This window comes from Nymphaea colorata, chromosome 2 (assembly GCF_008831285.2).
Source record: "Nymphaea colorata isolate Beijing-Zhang1983 chromosome 2, ASM883128v2, whole genome shotgun sequence".
NCBI classification, from domain to species: Eukaryota; Viridiplantae; Streptophyta; class Magnoliopsida; order Nymphaeales; family Nymphaeaceae; genus Nymphaea; species Nymphaea colorata.
In genome coordinates, this window is record NC_045139.1 from 18,543,345 (window position 1) to 18,562,638 (window position 19,294).

General features: G+C 40.2%; 1 protein-coding gene across 1 annotated transcript; it reads left to right on the forward strand.

Annotated features, from left to right (window-relative positions):
* Window positions 1-258: 258 nt before the first annotated feature.
* On the forward strand, window positions 259-19,010 carry LOC116246887 (uncharacterized). Its single transcript, XM_031618792.2, has 5 exons — window positions 259-461; window positions 7,861-8,033; window positions 17,518-17,701; window positions 18,256-18,362; window positions 18,453-19,010. Exons 1-5 carry the CDS (start codon window positions 390-392, stop codon window positions 18,535-18,537), a joined length of 621 nt encoding a protein of 206 aa, XP_031474652.1. The 5' UTR covers window positions 259-389; the 3' UTR covers window positions 18,538-19,010.
* Window positions 19,011-19,294: the final 284 nt, after the last annotated feature.

A 19,294-nucleotide genomic window follows, 5' to 3' on the forward strand; every position in this document is an offset into this window, starting at 1 on the left:
TTTAAAATGTTAATATTTTGCATCATAATAAAAAAAAAGATAATCGATATGCATAGCCAGCACCATATAAAATAAAAAATAATTTATTAAGAGTTTTGGCTTCGAATCAAGTAGTGGGTTTCTGCTGGCTGGAAAACACACGCTTAATTTGTATAAATTTTTTATCAAATTAGAGGCATGGAAAAAGGAAATATATTGATCGACTAAACCGGTAATTCGGACCGAGTCGGATCGTCTACACGGAGGTTTTCACGAGGACGCCGAGAGGTTCAGGGCAGAGAGAGAGAAAGACTTCAAGGGTAGGAGGGAGAGAGAGAGAGACAAGAGGAGGCGAGGGAAGGGTAGAGTACGCCAAGAAGGGATGGTTGGAGCACCAAGGGGAGTTTGAGATGGTTTCTCTTTCGACGTGGTTGCGGTACATAGCCCACAAGTTCGAGTACTCCGTCTCCTTCAGCTGGCAGGTTCTCTCCGCCTCTCTCACGTTGCTTTCTTTCGCTTCATCACGTTAATCATCACAGATGATCTTGGATTTCCTTTGCTACTATTTGGGCTGTCATTTTTCTTCGAGTATTGTTCTTTCTTCTTATTTTTGGCCACATTCTGGCCTTGTTTTGTGGGTGTTAGGAGTCAATTTCACTTGTTCTTCTATCTGGAAATGTGCTACTCTGAATCGTTCGATGATCCATCTATTGCTCTTGGACATTCTTCAAGGCCACGGGATTTTAGTATTTATTCATTAGTGTCGATATGCGCCACTCGGGCAATTTGGGTCTAGGGGTCGAGGATACAGTCAGAGGTTTGGAACTTCTTACTGCCTTGAGTAGACCGATTCTTGAACAGATTGGTAACTGGCTTTGAGGTGATATAGTGCAGATGAAGGAGTCGAAATTTGAGCTTTGTTGGTGGTCTTGATTTTAGTATAGAAAAATGTTATTTGTCGTTGTGAAGTACAAATAATTTCCAGTGACCCTTGATTCTGAAACTCAATGCTCCTTTGCGCATTGTCTTGATTAACTTTGTGTTTTTGCAAACTGTTGTTCTCGGACGATGGTGTAATACATCCGATGGAATTCTTGGCATAAACTCTTGATTTGCAACTCTACAACTTTTTGCTCATTCTCTTGATTAACTTTATGTTTCTCTAAACCGTTGTTATTGGACCATAATGTAATACCTCAGATGGAATTCTTGACATAGTAATTTCGGTATGGAATCTCATAGGATTTGTTTATGGTGGGCTGGAAATTGTCCGCTCTAGATATTTTGATTGTTGGAGTGTACGAGGGCTTGCATGTAGTGGCAAGTGCATATGTCTAGCTGCTTCTGAAGAGCAGTTGATCATAAAGTTGAAGATCTACCTTCCATTGATCTATTGGCACTCACAAATGCAATTTATGAGCATGTTCTGTATCTTCAGCCAAACAATTGTCATAGTCTTTTAGTAAACATTAATTGAATGTATCTTTCTTTGGCCAGCCTGAGCATGTATTTCTGGGTATGGCTGGGTTATTTGTGTCTTCCATGCCATGTTTGTCTCATTTCTTTTTTTGTTTATTTTCTAACCTAAGGAATCTAAAAAAAGGTTTTACTGTTTTAGACCTTTTTTGTCCTCTTGGTTATATTGCATCCTAAGACCACTTCACGCACAAAGAGAGTTGCCACACATTTTCTTGATGATGGATGTGTTTGTTGTGTGCTGGATCTTACGGTTTTTGTTCACATGCCTCTAAAGCCATGCATGTAGGGCTGCACACGAGCCGAGTTGAGCTCAAGCTCAGTCGGCTCGACTCATGTTTAGTCAGCTCGAGCTCGACTTGAGCTCGACATGAGCTTCACAACTTCAACTCGAACTCGACTCGAGCGACTGCCTTCGAGCTCGAGCTCGACTCGAGCGGCTCGTTTAAACTCGTTTATCCTCGATAATGCGCATGCTGCGAGAGGGCTGCTGCTTTGACAAGTTCTCATTTCCTTTCGCCCTCAAGGCATGTGCCTTCCGTTTTGCTGCATCCGAGGGCTCGCAGCTCCACGCCCAAATTAGTTTGATTCTACCACCTGCCATGAGCACCCGTTTAAGGCATGGGGAGGAGGAAAGGCGTGGGTGAGAAAAGAGAAAAACGGGAGGAAAAATGAACCACGAGCGTGGTGAGGAAAGAGAAAAACGGGAGGGAAAATGAAAAGAGTGATTGATTGATTGAAAAGTGTAATGATGAAAGCGGGGTGTAATAATGAGGCTAAAAGGAAGCGTGGTTGCGAGGGTGAACAGAGGGAAAAAAGGAGAGAAAATTAAACAATGCAAAAAAAGAAAAAGAAAAAGAGATTAGGCTATGTGGGTGAGAGGGAAAAAGGAGGGAAAACTAAAAACACAAAACAAAAAATGAGATTAAAGTCGAGTCGAGTTTAATCGAGTTGAGTTTGACTAACTCGAACTCGGCTCGTTAACATACTCAAGTTTATATTTAAGCTCGAGTTTGACCCGCATAAAAAACGAGTTGAGCTCGAGTCGAGCCCGAGTTGGCTCGACTCTTTGTGCAGCCCTACATGCATGCTGGTCAAGTGAAAGCTACATTGTTCATTATTTGTATATTTCTTTATGAGTCCTTCGAGCAATTGGTGTCAAATAGATCTCCATCTTTTTAAAGGGGTTAACTTTTTTTGTCTTTACCTTGCTTCTACTATCCCCATAAGACTTATTAAATAGCGGTGTTGTGTACTTTGTACATTTGAAACTAAAGGTGACCTTCATAGTTCATAATTTCAAGAGGACACACCTACTATGACTTTAAGGTATCATTGAATCATGACTGGTTTCATTTGTCCAAGAATCTCTAACATTTCATGAGTTGTTTGTACTCTCAAAAGGTGAAGGCCCGACAACCACATTTATTGAAGAGAGTGTACCTACTTACCTTCCCATGTTTAGCATGCTATTCTAGTGCGACTGACCTCACTACCACTTGCCTTCCATAAATTAGAGTTTGCCTCCTGAATAAGCCTACTTGCTGTTGCTCTCCTCCTCTGAAGACTGAAGTTTATATGGATTTCATAAAGCTTCTTTGTAAAACAGGTGGAAGTGACCCACATTTTTGTCTTATTTCTATTAACCATTGTTTGCCTTTAGGGTTTGCACCTTGAGTACGAAATAAAGGCTGAAATGAGGAACTGAGACCTTTCCGGTCACCACCACCACAACCCCCACCAACAGACCCCCCTCCCCCCCCCCCCTCTCTTAATTATTCATGTTCACTGTTTATCTTCACTTGAGTCTTCTACTGCCTGGTACACGTTGCCTTGAAACTTTGAGGTTAGATAGACCACTCACTCAAACACTTGGGGCATTTACATGGTTCGAAGAGTTTTCCAATCGTTAGCTTAATGTCTCTTTCATTAAACCTCATATTGATTGTGAACCCAATCCATTGTTCAATTCTAGCACCAGATTTCAAGAACTGCTGTTTCTTAAAGAAACACAACCATTATGTGTTCATATACTCTGCCTTTAGACAAGCTGATTTGACATGATAACACTCCAGAGTATGCACCATTTTATGTGGAAGTAAGATATTCTCCTTCATATCTCTGCCTTTTAAGGACACTTGGTTGGACGATTTCATTCAATTCAAGGGCCTGTATTTTGTTCATCATATTTTTGGATGTGGCACCAATTTCTCACTGGAGAAGAAAGAGTTCCTGAGTACCCCTCTTATTAAAAGGCAACAGCAAATACATCTATAAGGTCTGTTTGATTGAATAGATAAATACATCCGGTTATGAGTGTTTTTTACTAGAGAAATGGTATCTACTATCAATGAATTGCTATCACTCCAAATCTGTTTTTAAATCTAAAAATCCTGGCAAATACTTCTATGGGATCTCTTTGTTGTTTGAATAAATGATACACGTGCCTCTTGGATTTATGTAGGGAAATGATACCCTTGAATATGAATAATGGCTAAAGCACCTGCAAGCTCCATTTGAGTAAGTAATGCATGCTTCTAGAAAAAATATACCCTTGAATATGCTAACATATAGTGAAAGAGAGTATGCCAAATGAGAAAATATCATCATCCAGGCATAGGTAATGGTAATATCTTTGAAGTATTATGATATAACAAAAAATAATTAAATAGGCAAAATAACTTAAAGATTGAGAAATGTGAAATATGTCATTGTATTGTCACTAATTTCTTTAGTTAGTCATATAAAATTTCCTTTTTTGTATAACTTAATGTTCTTTTCTGATCCTTCTTTTCTAATATTTCAAAAATTCTGTTGACACTTTTTAGTAGCATTGAATATGATATTTAGTTCTTTGCGCTGCGCTCTCTTGCCTTTTTCTAAATTTATGGAAAAAACTTATCATGTTTACATGATTTTACCCTTATTAGCATAAAACAAAGAAGATTACTCATGAACTTTATCACAAGTATCAACAATATTGTCAAAATAGAATGAGATGCTCTTATGAAGAAAATATCATGATCTTCTCAAAGTATTACGGAAAAACAAATATTACGAATTTACAATATTTTTTTTCCTTGAAAACAGTTCTCTTTTTACATGTTCTTTAAGTGTACGTTTTTCATTTTTCTTATTTCTCTTAAAATTTGAAACCTATTTTGAATGTTTTGCTGAATTTGTTAAATATGACTCAACCGAAAAAAAAAGTCATTAAAACGCGTCTTTTGGAAAAAGATGCCAGAAAATAAACATATGAAAAACGTGTTTTTTTGTGTTTTTTTCTTTTACTGCACATGAGAATATTTTTAAAAATGTTCAACGAGAAGATGTATTGTTTTGATACCATCTGCAATCAAAGGTGTGTGTAGTAATGGAGCTTAATCAATATGACAATGGCAGATGTAATAAAGAAGAGGGAAACAGTTAACCAGAAAATTAGGCGCAATAAAGAAGAGAGAAAGAGCCTAAATTCTCTTCAATTAACGAAACCCTAGTCTCATGGCATTAAGTCCTTCACTAACTCAACTTTTATATCATGCGGCAGAGTAAAGTGGGTCTAGCATGAGGACCAACAAAATTTGTTACATCGTAATCCTACCCATCACTATTATTTACTTTTAACCTACTAATTTTCACCCACATCCTATCATGTTTGTTTAGTCATTTTTCAATGTCTTTTTAGTAATTGTTTATTTATTTTATTTTTCCTAATTTTTAGGATTTTTTTAAAAATTTGCGTAGATTTTTCAGAAAATATGCTTTTGCTGTATTATACCGGAGAAATACCTCGTTGTATAATTCACCTAGACGATATATGTGATAGTAGTTCAAATTTCATTTGTCCAAGAATCTCTAACCATAGCCACAAAAAACACGTTTTTTTTTTAACATGAAAAGTAAGTTAACCGTTTAAAACTTTAAAAAAATGCTGTTTTTAGAAAAAACTCCAAAACAAAAAACACATTTTTTTGTGTTTTTACCTTTCTTCATTTTATTCATTTTTTTTTACCTTTTTTTAATGCCAACTTGCTTGTTTTCATTTTCTTTTTTTTTTGTTGTTGCAAATTTATTTGTTTTTTGATATTTGTGCTATTAATTTCTCACTTATTTTATTTTCCCCTAATTTTTAGTTTTTTTTTTTTTTAGAAATTTACTGTATTTTTTCAAGCTCACTGTATTATACTCAAGAAAAACGTCACTGTTTAAGACATCAAAAAGTTTTTTGTGACTATGGTTGATTCAAATAGAGGGTGGCAATGTAATGTCTGGTGCGAGATTGGAAAAAATGGAAATATGGAATTGATGAGGACATGGTCAAGGGCCTAAGGCAAGGTTGGATGTTGTTGGACCAAGTGAACTGTTCATCATAATGAGTAGTAAAAGTTGGTGATGCGAAAGGAAGTGGTGGAAACTGACGACATGAGGAAGTAGAGGGGTTGAGATTGATGCAGGACAAGCACCACCAGTTGGCCACATAAAGGTGGGAGGGGAGGGTGGCATTTAGAAGAGGACCGATGGATGAAATCCATGGGTGCCAGGCCAGGGGTAGGGGTAGACTTATGGTGAAGTGAGGGCAGACCATGAACTATGTTCATATCTGGTTGTTTAAGCCAGAGTTGTAACATATTGCTCCAAGTCAGGTCTAACAAGTAGTCGGGTCTAACAAGTTCTTAGGTGAGTATCCGTTGGGTGATGGTGGTCCAGTGACTCCAGTCTTAAAGCATACATGGGCCTAGCTGAGGTTTTGAGCACCGTAATCCTGTATATAAGAGTTTAAGTTAAGATATATTACCGGCCAAATATACCTTGGGGCTCATACTACTTGGTATAATGTTATGTTGGTTTGCATTATATTTAGGATGCAAATGCATATTTTGACTATAGGGCAAGTTGGGATCGATCTAGGTTAGTTTTGAGATAGGTTGTTATAGTTGGTGTAGGAGTGATGTTTGACACGAACCTAGGGCCTAGCGATGTCGCAATAATTAAGCTTAACATTGTTAAGCAATTGAACATACAGTTCCTACATTAAGAAAAGAAGAAAGCTACTTTCAGATTGTGACTTCATATAAAAGTGGAAACTGAAATCTAAAAGGAGGAAGCAATACATACCAAAATGAAATTAAAGAAGAAGAGTGGAGGGCAAGAGGCCAACTGAGTTAAATCTCCTACATATTACTTTTGGTCTCAAGAAGTTTTGCCCTGTGAGGGGGATTAGGACATAAATTGAACTATGAAAATGTTTTCTCTTTTGAGGAGGATACTTGACACTGATGGGATGGGCCTCCCGGTCACCAGGATGGGCAAATGCATATATTTGACTTGGTCCATTTGTGAAATTTCATTGGTCTGGGGGTTCCCTCCTTGGGCAACCCTGTTGGCCCAAACACAGCTTTGCCTTTGGTTTGAGATATACTTATAGCTATATATACATCGTTTTCATATTGCCAATTGTTTTAGTTTCTATCCCTTTTGCAGAGTTTAAATTGGAGCTAACTATGTTCCAAGTTATGATCTGTCAAATTGGGTGCTCATTATACTACTATCTGATAGAGGCATAGTGAGGTTAGATGACTTTCTTGCAGTTGTCCAATTAATCGTCAGATTTGAAGAACATCAACAAGGGTATAGGAAGAGAAGCCAAATGCTTTTGATTCTTTGGGTCTGACAATAATGAGTAGACTGCATTAAATCAACCTTAGTCACTTGAAACTGCATTTAGGATTGCAGAGCGAGCTGAGCTATTTGGCTCAACTTGTTTATTAAACGAGTTGATTTCAAACTAGCAAGTAAACTAGTTTAGTTAAACGAATCGTGCTTGACTGGGGTGACCTCAGCTTATGGGAGCTTGATCAGGCTCATTTAAAGCTAGATATTGAATGCATTGTATTTGTTGCAGGTAATTTATTTCCATTTATTGATGGTTCATGTTTCATATGAAACATGTAACTGGAAGACCATATCCTACTATTAAAATGTAAACCTATGAAAAAGTTTGCGAAAGGTTCATGTTGTTTCTCATATTTTCTCTTGTGTCTTCTCCTTAGGTCCCTGTGCATGTGTGCATGTGTTCGTCTGTGTCATATAAGAGCGCTCCATCTGCTCATGGAAGAGGCAACCTACCTAGCAATGGAAACGTGGTCTTTGCAAAATTGCTATTTATGAACATGTTGTTCCATCTCAGAAAACATATTGGTATATTGCTAGGTTAATCTGCTAAAATATTTGTTCTTGAGACTTTAGAAATGCCACATGACAGAATAATGGCATTCTCACGTCATAGGCATTGCAGGCTGCCTTTGTCATTTAAATGTTTGATCGTCCTTCTCTCAACTGCATACCGTAGATATGCTTTATTTTATTTGACGGGAACATTTTCACCAAATTGTTGTGCTTCTGCAGAACTACAAAGTTGGTCAAATTACAGAGAAGCAGGTAAGCGACTCTGTATGGAAGAATCTACTACAAGGCAGGTTGACTTACCTGCACTTGAACAGAGGAGAGCAGATGGCACCTACCATACCAGGTCAAAGCGGAGCCCTTCTTGTGCGTAAACTACCAGCCGTTGATCCAACGTATGCAGTTGCTTGATTATCCACACTTTTCCTAATATTCATTTTTTTTTTCTCCAACAGTTGTAATTCAAGTTTCTTCTTTTTGGCTGAAGTTTTGGATTGGTCATAACAGCATTACCTATCAGTGTGTGGTTAAAAATATAATTTTCACAAATGTTTCTTTTGGGAATCAATATTTGTCCATATTGGTCACCTGCTTTTGGAAGTATAGGCTTGTTATTAGTATTAAGTTATTAACAACTGTATTTCCTCCTTTTCGTGCTTACTGTAAGACAAGGATACAGTTATTGTGCAAAATGATAGGTCTGTTAAACACATAATTGAAAACGTACATACTTTAACCACTGAAGGTGTAAGGAAAGTACATAATTGTTTTGACTTTTGAGGGCTGAATGGTTTGATTATCTGTACGTGGAGGTTTGCTTCCTTTTTTTTTTTCCGCCTTTCTTGTGGAAGTTACATGCCAACCTAGGTCAGGCCTGTGTTGCATTATACCTGGTTAAATATTAGTAAGATGGATAGAAAAACTCAACTGTCACCCTGTTCTTTTAATTGATTATGGTGGAATTAGTCCATTAATCTTTGTATTTGAACGACCCTTTTAAAGGTGGATTATACATGTATAAATAATAGAAGAATGTACTAAGCATGCAATTGCAATTAATTGTCTTTTGAAAGGACTAAAATAAAATCAGTGTCATACTTTCAACATACGGAAATCGCTCTCTCAGCTCCTCTCTTTCGACTAAATTTATGTGTACTTTGTCTGATGGTTATTCGTACTCTTCAATATTTTATATTTGTGGTTATCTGGTTTCCTACGCTGCTAATTTCATTATTGGATTAATCATATTTGTTGATCTGGGTGCTTTTCTCAGTTGCTCCATGCACGATTATTTCATTCTTGGTGAATTTATCGGACAGTAAGTGCAAAAACGGTGCACATTTACAATGAGGGGGCACTTGGTACATTTAAAATGAGGGGGCACTTGGTATGAACCCTACACTGAATTCACGATGCTTCTAACACTTATCTGTGCTGCTGCTAATCAGTAGCAAGCTGTTCTAAAGCAATACTTTATTAGAGAAAACCAAAAGAAAAGGCAATGGGGAGAATAATCATGTTCATTCCTCCAAAAGCCAATGAAAATTACTATTTGTTGGGAATAAAGAGAATTAGGTGAATTTTTGGTCTTGCATGAGACCCAACATCAAACAATCAATTCCAATTGTTAGAATATGTTGCTGTGGGAACCGGATCCATTCCTGGACCCGGTTCTATGGGGCGCGGGTACCGAGGCGGGCTCGGTACCCTAGGCGGCTTCTCCTCTCTCCCTCTTTATATTGTCACTTGTGTTTAGTGTTGAATTAAGTGAAATATAATTTTCTCTCTCCTAGGGTTGCGGTGAGCCCCTAGGTCAGAGCCTCCCCGTGGTTTTTCACCTCTTTCTGAGGTTTTCCACGTAGATTGTGTGTTCGTTCTCCACTCTCTCTCTTTGTGGTTCGTGTTTCTACATGGTATCAGAGCCAGCGGAGTTAGAGAAGCGTTTTTTCCGAGGATCGTCAAGTTTTTTCGTCGCCCGACGCCGTTGAAGTTCCGGCGCCGCTGCTGCCCTTGTGACGTCGCCCTGCTCTGCCGCCGCTGTCCTTTGTTCTGCCGCCGCCGTCCTCTGTTCCGCCGCCGCTGCTGCCCTTGTGACGTCGCCCTGCTCTGCCGCCGCTGTCCTTTGTTCCGCCGCCGCCGTCCTCTGTTCCGCCGTCCTCTGTTGCGCCTCCGCGGTCCTCCGTTCGGCCCGTTCTTTGTTTCTGCCACCGTGGGTGGCCTCTGTGTTGCGCCGTCGCCTGCTTTCCGTCGCCGCTGCCTCCTTCCCGTCGCCGTTGCCTCATTCCCGCTGCTGTGCCTCTTGTTGCTGTGTGCTTGTTTGTGATGGCAGAAGCGATGGAGACTCAAAAAGATGCCGTTCTTGACACGGGCAGCGCCTCCAAGACTGAGAACGTGCCGATCCAGGTCACCTCCATCCGTCTGACCAAGGACAATTACCTATCTTGGTCTGCCGCTCTCGAGATTGGGATTACTAGCCGTGGGCGTCTCTCTTACATCACTGGCGACAAACCTGCGCCCATCAAATCTGATCCTCAATGGGCGACGTGGGCGTTGGAGGACAGCCAAGTGAAGGTGTGGATTATCAGCTCCGTGTCATCTGATATCCAGCCCCTCATTCTGCGGAAGCCGACCTCTTTTGATATGTGGACTGTGCTTGCAAAGATGTATGGTCGCAAGAAGAGACATTTGCGCACCTATCAGATTAAACGCAGTATTTACTCTCTGACACAGGGTGATTTGTCTGTTGCTGCCTTCCATGCTGCCCTGAAGACCAAATGGGAGGAGCTAGATTATCATGTGACTGATGAGTGGACGTGCGGTTCAGATCATTCCCTCTACTGGGAAAAGGAATGGATGGACCGTACGTTTCTGTTTCTGGGAGGCCTGCGGGATGAATTTGAGTCTCTTCGTAGCCAGATTCTTAATGGTGATGAGATTCCGGGGATAGAGGAAGTATATGCTCGTGTTGAGTCTGAAGAACAACGTCGCCAGGTGATGCATCTTGACACCGGTCATGGCCCTTCTGCCTTTGTCAGCCGTGCCTCAGGGACTGGGCAGCGTCCTGCCCGACATTGCGCTCATTGCCACAAGTTGGGGCATTCGGTGGATTTCTGTTGGGATCTTCATCCCGAGAAGAGACTGGTCAGAGGTCGTCCTCCCTCTGGCAAGCGTAGCCCTTCTGTGTCTGATTCCAGTCAGAGCAATTCTTCTAGTGGTGCAAAGTCCAAGTTGTCCCCTGCTCAACTCAAGGAGCTACAGGCGTACATCAGCCGTCTATCTACTACCCCTGAGGAGTCCTCCACGTCTGAAGGGGCTCAGCTAGCCCAAGCTCTCGTTGCCTCGACTGATCAAGGTAACCCTTCTCTTGGTGATTGGATTGTTGATAGTGGAGCCACTCACCACATGACAGGGGACTCTAAACTCTTTCAAGAATATCAACTTTCCTCTGGCAAGCAACGCGTGTCTATGGCAGATGGGTCTTCTATCTCTGTGGCTGGGAAAGGGAGCTTGTCCCTGTTGAACAAATACCGTCTCCACAATGCCCTGCATGTTCCAAATATTCCTGTGAACTTACTCTCTGTCAGCAGTATTACTAAAGAATTAAACTGTAATATGATTTTCTCTGCTGATCATTGTTCCTTGCAGGACTTGGTGACGGGGAAGAAGATTGGGATTGGTTCGGTTACTGATGGGCTCTATAGGCTGCCGGTACAAGTTGCTTCAGCATTGATTTCTGCCACGAGTGGTCACTTGTCTGGTGTGAACGATAGATCTACTGTTCTGCGATGGCACGAGCGTCTTGGACATCTCCCCTTCCAGTTAATAAAGAAGTTGTTTCCTCATTTGTTTGCTTCTGTCTCCATTGACTCCTTCGCTTGTGAAGTGTGTCAATTGGCTAAACATGTTAGGGCTTCGTACCCTATTTCTTTGAATAAAACCACTCCTCCATTTGCCTTAGTTCATTCCGATGTTTGGGGTCCTTCTGGAGTACCCACGTGTGGTGGTTGTCACTATTTTTTGACGCTTATTGATGATTACTCTAGATGTACGTTCGTGTACTTGTTGCGAGAACGTAGTGAGGTTCCAGCAGTTGTGAAAAACTTTGTTGCCTTTGTTGAGACTCAATTCCATACTACTGTTCAAGCTTTCCGTACGGATAATGCAAGGGAATATGTCTCCCAATCCCTTGATGAATTCTTGACAGGCAAGGGTATTGTTCATGAAACCTCTTGTAGTTATACCCCTCCTCAAAATGGTATAGCTGAACGTAAAAATCGTCATCTATTGAATGTTACCCGGGCCATTATGTTCCAACGTCATGTCCCGAAGCGGTATTGGGGTGATGCACTTCTCACTAGTGCACATCTCATTAACCGTATGCCTACTAGGGTGTTGGATGGTCAGTCTCCTTATTCTACCCTGTGGCCCACTCAGAATCTGTGGCCTCTTACTCATCGTGTCTTTGGGTGCAGTTGTTTTGTGCATAATCATAGCCCTACTCTCAAAAAACTTGATCCCCGGTCTATTAAAGGAGTTTTCTTGGGGTACTCTTCCACTCAGAAGGGGTATAAATGTGTGGATCCCACTACTTCCAAAGTGTATGTTTCGAGGGATGTCACATTTCATAAACATGAGTCGTATTTTTCGGTGAATCCTCTTCAGGGGGAGTGTCTTGGGAACAAAGGGGAAGAGTATTCCTCTAATCAGCTAATTCAGTTTATGGAGTTTTTGGATTACAAGGTTAGTCCCAGTGTGATTGACACGGTCACGGTCAGTAATGAGAAGGGCAGCCATATGGAAGGGGTCACGGTGGATGCTCAGCCCATTGTTGCCCGGGATCACTTGTTTGGCCAGGTTTATGTCAGAAAGGAGAAAGCTACAGTGGAAGATGTTGGTGATGAGGATAGAACCAATCCCAATCCTGTGATCTCCCCGGATGACCCAAGTCCATCGAATGAAGAGCTCCCCATTGCTGTGCGCAAAGGCACCAGGTCATGTACTTCTCACCCTATTCAGAGATTTGTTTCTTATGCTAAGCTCAGTACAAATTACAAATGTTTTATCACAACCTTATCCAAAGTTGTTATTCCCAGGTCGGTGGATGATGCTAAGGATGATCCCAAGTGGTTACATGCTATGACAGAGGAGATGGGTGCGTTAGCTAAGAACAAAACATGGGAAGTTGTTGATATCCCTAAAGGGACACACTCAGTTGGCTCTAAGTGGCTTCACAACGTGAAGTACAAACCTGATGGCACTGTAGATCGATATAAAGCTCGTTTGGTTGCAAAGGGGTTCAGCCAGAAGTATGGGATCGACTATCTTGAGACCTTTGCCCCTGTTGCAAAGTTGAAGACCGTGAGGGTTATTCTTGCTCTTGCTGTGCACAGGAAGTGGCGCATGGACCAGCTTGATGTTAAAAATGCGTTCTTGAACGGCCATCTGGAGGAAGAAGTCTATATGAGCATGCCTCCCGGGTATGTTCAAGAGGGAAAATGTTGTCACCTCAAGAAAGCTTTGTATGGCTTGAAGCAGTCGCCTAGAGCTTGGTTTGAGAGACTAAGGATCGTTATGAAGTCTACTGGGTACAAGCAAGGAAATGGAGATCATACCCTATTCATAAAGCAGAGAGATGGTCTGGTGAGTCTTCTCCTTGTCTACGTTGATGATATGATTGTCACTGGCAGTGATGAAGAAGAAAACAGAAAGATGAAGGAGAGATTAGCTAAAGAATTCGACCTCAAGGATCTGGGTAAGCTGAGATACTTTCTGGGGATAGAGATTGCTCGATCAGAGACAGGGCTGGTTATGAATCAAAGGAAGTACACTCTTGACTTACTAAAGGAGACAGGCAAACTTGGTTGTAGGCCCTATCTTACTCCTATAGAGTCGGGAACTAAGATAAGTATCAAGACGGGCACTATTCTGGATGAGGAAGGAAAAGGGCGATATCAGAGGCTAGTAGGTAAGCTTATCTATCTTACTCTAACTCGCCCTGATATCACGTATGCGGTAAATGTGCTAAGTCAATTTATGCATGCTCCCACGGATTGTCACTGGAAGAGTGCAGAAAGAGTGTTGGGATATCTAAAGAATGACCCAGGAAAAAGACTGCTGTATACTCGACAAGACAAACTTACTATTGAGGGCTACTCAGATGCAGATTGGGCAGGTTGCACTGACACAAGGAGGTCTACTACAGGGTATTGTATCTTTCTTGGAGGTAACCTAGTAGTTTGGAGAAGTAAGAGGCAAGAAGTATGTTCGAGGTCTAGTGCTGAGGCTGAGTACAGGGCTGTTGCAATGGGGGTTACAGAGATGCTGTGGCTGAAGATTCTTTTGACTGATATTGGTGTGGAACTGGGAGATAAAATGAAGATGTACTGTGACAACAAGTCTGCGATTAATCTTGCCAATAATCCAGTTCTACATGACAGGACCAAACATGTGGAGATTGACCGTCATTTTATCCAGGAACGCATTGACTCAAAGGAACTGATTCTGCCATATATGAAGTCTGAAGATCAAGTTGCAGACGTCCTAACTAAAGGGCTTTGTACTTCTTCATTCGAAAAGAATGTTAGCAAGCTTGGCATGTTTGACATGTATGCCAAGCTTGAGGGGGAGTGTTAGAATATGTTGCTGTGGGAACCGGATCCATTCCTGGACCCGGTTCTATGGGGCGCGGGTACCGAGGCGGGCTCGGTACCCTAGGCGGCTTCTCCTCTCTCCCTCTTTATATTGTCACTTGTGTTTAGTGTTGAATTAAGTGAAATATAATTTTCTCTCTCCTAGGGTTGCGGTGAGCCCCTAGGTCAGAGCCTCCCCGTGGTTTTTCACCTCTTTCTGAGGTTTTCCACGTAGATTGTGTGTTCGTTCTCCACTCTCTCTCTTTGTGGTTCGTGTTTCTACACCAATAATGTTCAAATCCAGATTCCAGGCACCAATATTAGCATTTGATCCAATAAAAGAAAATATGTTGGTTCTTCTCTTTTTCGTCTTGTTTCTTCCCTCTTAGACTCCACCCACCCTGCTTCCTCACTAGTTTAGTTGATTCCATACATCTCCTTCAATTGCAATGGATTTCAGTTGAGGCACATGAGATCGACTCTTTCAAGCGAATATTGTTCAATCTCAGCTTGAAGCTAGCTCTAGCCATCTCCCACAAATATATATTTTGTCAGATAGAAGAAAACATCCACTTCAAGGTGGAGGAAGGGGGTTTTCTGTCTACTAAAAAGATTAGTTTAGACCTCCACATGGGCCTAGATAACTTTTTTGCTAAATTATTAAATACATACCCAGACTTGGAGCATCTGTACACTCAGGTGAGCTTCTCCAACCTTTAAATGGCCTCAGATCATGCTTTAGCTCATTAACTGAACCAATACTTAAGGTTGTTGTTAGGCTTATCTCATTTAAACTTACAAAAAATGCCAAAGTCATGCTTCACTAAACTCGATGGTGGAAGCTCCTGTTGAGCTGTGCTGACCCCTAATCTTGTCTTCATCTGAAGATTCTTGTTCTTTGCCTTTCTTTATGCCAACAGTAAAGCCTCTGCAATACAATAAAATAATGCAAAATATATGAAGGATAAATCTTTATGCTAAACAGTTTACTTTGTACTTCCATTTTTTAAATAAAATTGTACGACTGGATGTTTGAAAAATTGGCTAGAAAGCAGGCTTTGGACAATGGGCCTACTTGATTCAAAACACAAAGATAAGGAAAATACCACAAAAGGTAGGATGGATTCAATTTTCCCTTTTGGGTGTGTTTGAAGTGTGCAATGATGGTCTCGTGAGACACCTTAGCTGTCCACTGTCCAGTCATGAAGCATCGAGTCTCATGAAACTTTCAGTTGAACTTGTAGAGGTGTGTTTAGTCACTTTATTGTGTGTGTGTGTGTATATATATATATATATATATATATATATATATATATGCCTAACAATACCATGCAAAGAGGGATACCTATAAATAATTAGACAAAACTGTCTCTAAACATGGACCAAGGAGCCAAGCATCTCTTCTAGGAAAAAGGGAAGGTCCCTTGGATATATAAGAGGGTGAGAATATGCTAGTCAACAGCTAGCTCAATGGAGTGATGGACATGCAATGGCCAAAAAACCAAACCACTAAATGTAAAAAGTGTAGAGAGAATGAGAGGTGATTTTCCCTTTCTATTTTCTTTTATGGTTTTATCCTTTCACAATAAAAACTTAAATGAAACAGACAATGATAAACTCTCATCGTTGGCACCTAGCTGTGCTAGTCCAGGTAGGCACCAAGTAGGTGGCCCACCTGGTGCCCAGCGCTTATGCATGCCTTTAACTACTAAAGAAGTGTGGCAATTTTCAGCGTAAATTTGTGATATTTGAGATTGAATTTCTATAGCATGTAGTCTTGTGTTTGACTGATGACATGAACTTTTGAGATAAACTGTCAGAATGTGTTTTTGAGGCATTTCATCTACCCATCCAGATGCACCCTTAATTTGATATTGCTGTTTTGGCATATTGTTGGAAAGTAAAGCACAAAGGCAATTGCTGCAATTTGTGACAAACGTGAGACTTCAGCAATATTTTATCTCTGAAATTGTTGTATACAAGAATCCTCTGTTCTAATTATAATGACAACAGAATGTCTGACATTCAATAGCACCAACAAACTAGAATATCTTTTGCTTTGAAATAGTTGTTAATACCTTGTGCTTATAACTTTTCTCTCTCTCTCTCTCTCTTTTTTTTTGTTTTCTACTTTGTAGTGTTACCACATGAAGCAAATAAAATTATTTCTCCTTGTTGTTAGAGTGTTTTGACAATAACATGATTATAGATTTTTTTACTGGATAAATTAGATTAAAGTTGCCATTGTCATATAAACCTCCAAATATATATATAATTCACTGTTGGCAAATACTTTATGGTTTAAACTTTCAAGTGCTAATTGGCTGTTAAAATGATAGATCGGAACTGGCGCTATGTTAGTTTGCAGATTGGTACCGTGTATTGGCTGACATGCTCTGGCACATACTGACCTATTTCTGTTTTTATTTGAAAGTAATTTAAATGAAGTTTATGATAATAAAAGACCAAAAACCACCTTTCTAGAAACTGTATGGGCCCAATATTGTTTCAGCGATAGGCCACTACGATGGGTCTTTGACAGAAATGAGCCAATACAATATATATTGATAACACTGATGTAAAGGCCTGGTCAGTGTCTGACGGGTATTAGTTGGTCTAGATGGCATGTGTCAGGAAAAGTTAACAAGCATGATCTTAAATAATTATAACACTAATCTACATCAAAAGGATAAAAACCTTAGATGGTTTAAAATATATTTTAATGTTTTAACATACTGAGAAAGAAAACCAAAAGTTAAAAAACAACCAGGGTCACACACTATTTACGTGGTCAACTGAATACTTCTAGGTGTTAAATCTTGTCAGAGAAAATAGCATAGACAGTTTGTATAATTACACTGAGGCCTTTATAAATATTTACCACTTAATCATGGCTTTTTTATAATAATTGCATGAATGATTTGGGTGTCAGAATTCTTGGGTTGTATGTTCATTTGAGGTCACAACCGTCACATGCTTCCAGTAAGGCTTGTGTCTTCATGCAGCGTTAACTATCTACATTCTTTCTAACCTGGATTGTGCTTGGAAGAATTCAGGTGATTTTTTAGTTATTTTTCTCTTAATGGTGATTGGAAAAGTAAAAAGTTGTCAGATATCTGTTTCTATACTGTCTGTGAATCATCATACTTGCTATGGAACTCTTTCATGTGCATGCTTTGATTTAGTTGATCACATTTCCTTTTATATCTGGCCTTGCCATCTTTTACAAAGAAATATATTTGTGTCACAGGCGTGTTTTTGTTGGAGATGTTGTTGTTGTAAGGGACCCTGAGAAGTCCGGTCACTACCTTGTTAGAAGGTTGTCTGCGATTGAAGGGTATGAGATGGTGTCTAAAGACGAAAAGGAAACGCCATTCATACTAGATAAGGATGAATGCTGGGTATTAGCAGATAATGAAGCCTTAAACCCAAAGGTAGCTATCTTCTAACTATAGCATGTTTGGTCTAGTAGCAAATGGATCAGATTGGTCAGTTCGTATGGTGTTTCATTTTTGCAATATTCAGGTTCATAAAATCATTACATGTTATCACTAGTTCTGTGTATCCTATAAAAGTTAGTAGCTGAGAGTTGTAATTTCTGGTTTCAAGGTAAGGCCAATTAGTTCCCCTGGTGACACTCGATGGGTCCGGTAATGTACCATTTGTTGCATGGAGATACCCTTAATGTGGTTCCAAGCTGGAATTTGGTGTATCAACCTGCCAAGCTGAAAGGATACTGATCAATCTTAATATACACCAAGCTTAGATGCGACGAATCTGATGCAGACATGAATGTCATTTCCTTCCTGAAATGTTTTAAAAAATGATACAATAAAGTTCACCATGGCATTCCGTTGTGACAACTGCCTGGAAATAACATTTTTGTGTGGAATACTACATGCGTTATGAGCATTCATAGATCGGACAGTAGATATATTATCATATAAATGCTTTGGTGTATTTTCAGTTAATTTATATATTTCTGCAGGAAGCCCATGACAGCCGTACTTTTGGACCTGTTCGTATAGGCGACATTGTGGGCAGAGTCATATATTACATGCAAACAGCTGTTGATCATGGTCCTGTACAGAACAGGTAAAAAGTGGTATGAGTATGATATCTTGTTAATTAAGCGGACTTGGTAACATATTAACTACTGATTTTGAATTATTTTGCTTTTGTTAGTCATTTTGGAATGCAAAAAGATTCCCCAGTCTTGGCTGTGGAGTTGGATGTTGATGAGATGGCTAGAAGAATGCCTAAAGAGTGACTGCCCTATGGGGAAAATTGAATACATTTTCTCTTCTCTGTACCACTAAATTTGCTATTGCATGAGATATTTTAGGCATATTACAGGAGGTTAAACTGCGCCATCAACTGAAGCAGGGAAGGCATGATGAATGTAAAGCAGCCACGGGAAAGTAGTCTTTTTAGCTGCATTGACTAAAATCTGTTGTCTTGATGTCGGCGAATCTCCAATATGCTTGTCAAGTTGTCAACTATTTTTCCGGAACATGCATTTACCATGTGCCATTAGTTGTGCATGTGAAAGAACAATGCATGTATAAGACAATTTCAGTTTTGGTTGAATTTTGTTGGAGGATTGGCACGACTGCCACATTGTGCTTGGATTCTGTTCTTGAAGCTGTTACCGTGATTGGTAGCAAGATTTGAATGCCTTGGCACTTACACTGCAGCGAGGCACAACTTAAGGTCTTTTGGAACGTTTGCATTTTGTGTCCACATGCTTCCTGCATGCTAAAATATAACTCCACTGTCGCGTGCATAACCATGTTTCATTTCCTTCAAGACCATTTAAGGTTTTTGATTTTTCACTTTTTCCTTTTGTTCTCTCTCTCTCTCTCTCTCTCTCTCTCTCTTGCAACCGGTCTAGTGCAACCGGCGGGCTGTGTGGCCTGCATAAACCACGTCCTCGGTTCGATTGTTGAGGGTGGTATCCTTATCAGAGTTGATTTGGGTTGAGGGTTGCCGTTGAGATTAATATGGTTGGGTTTTAGTCCCTTTCG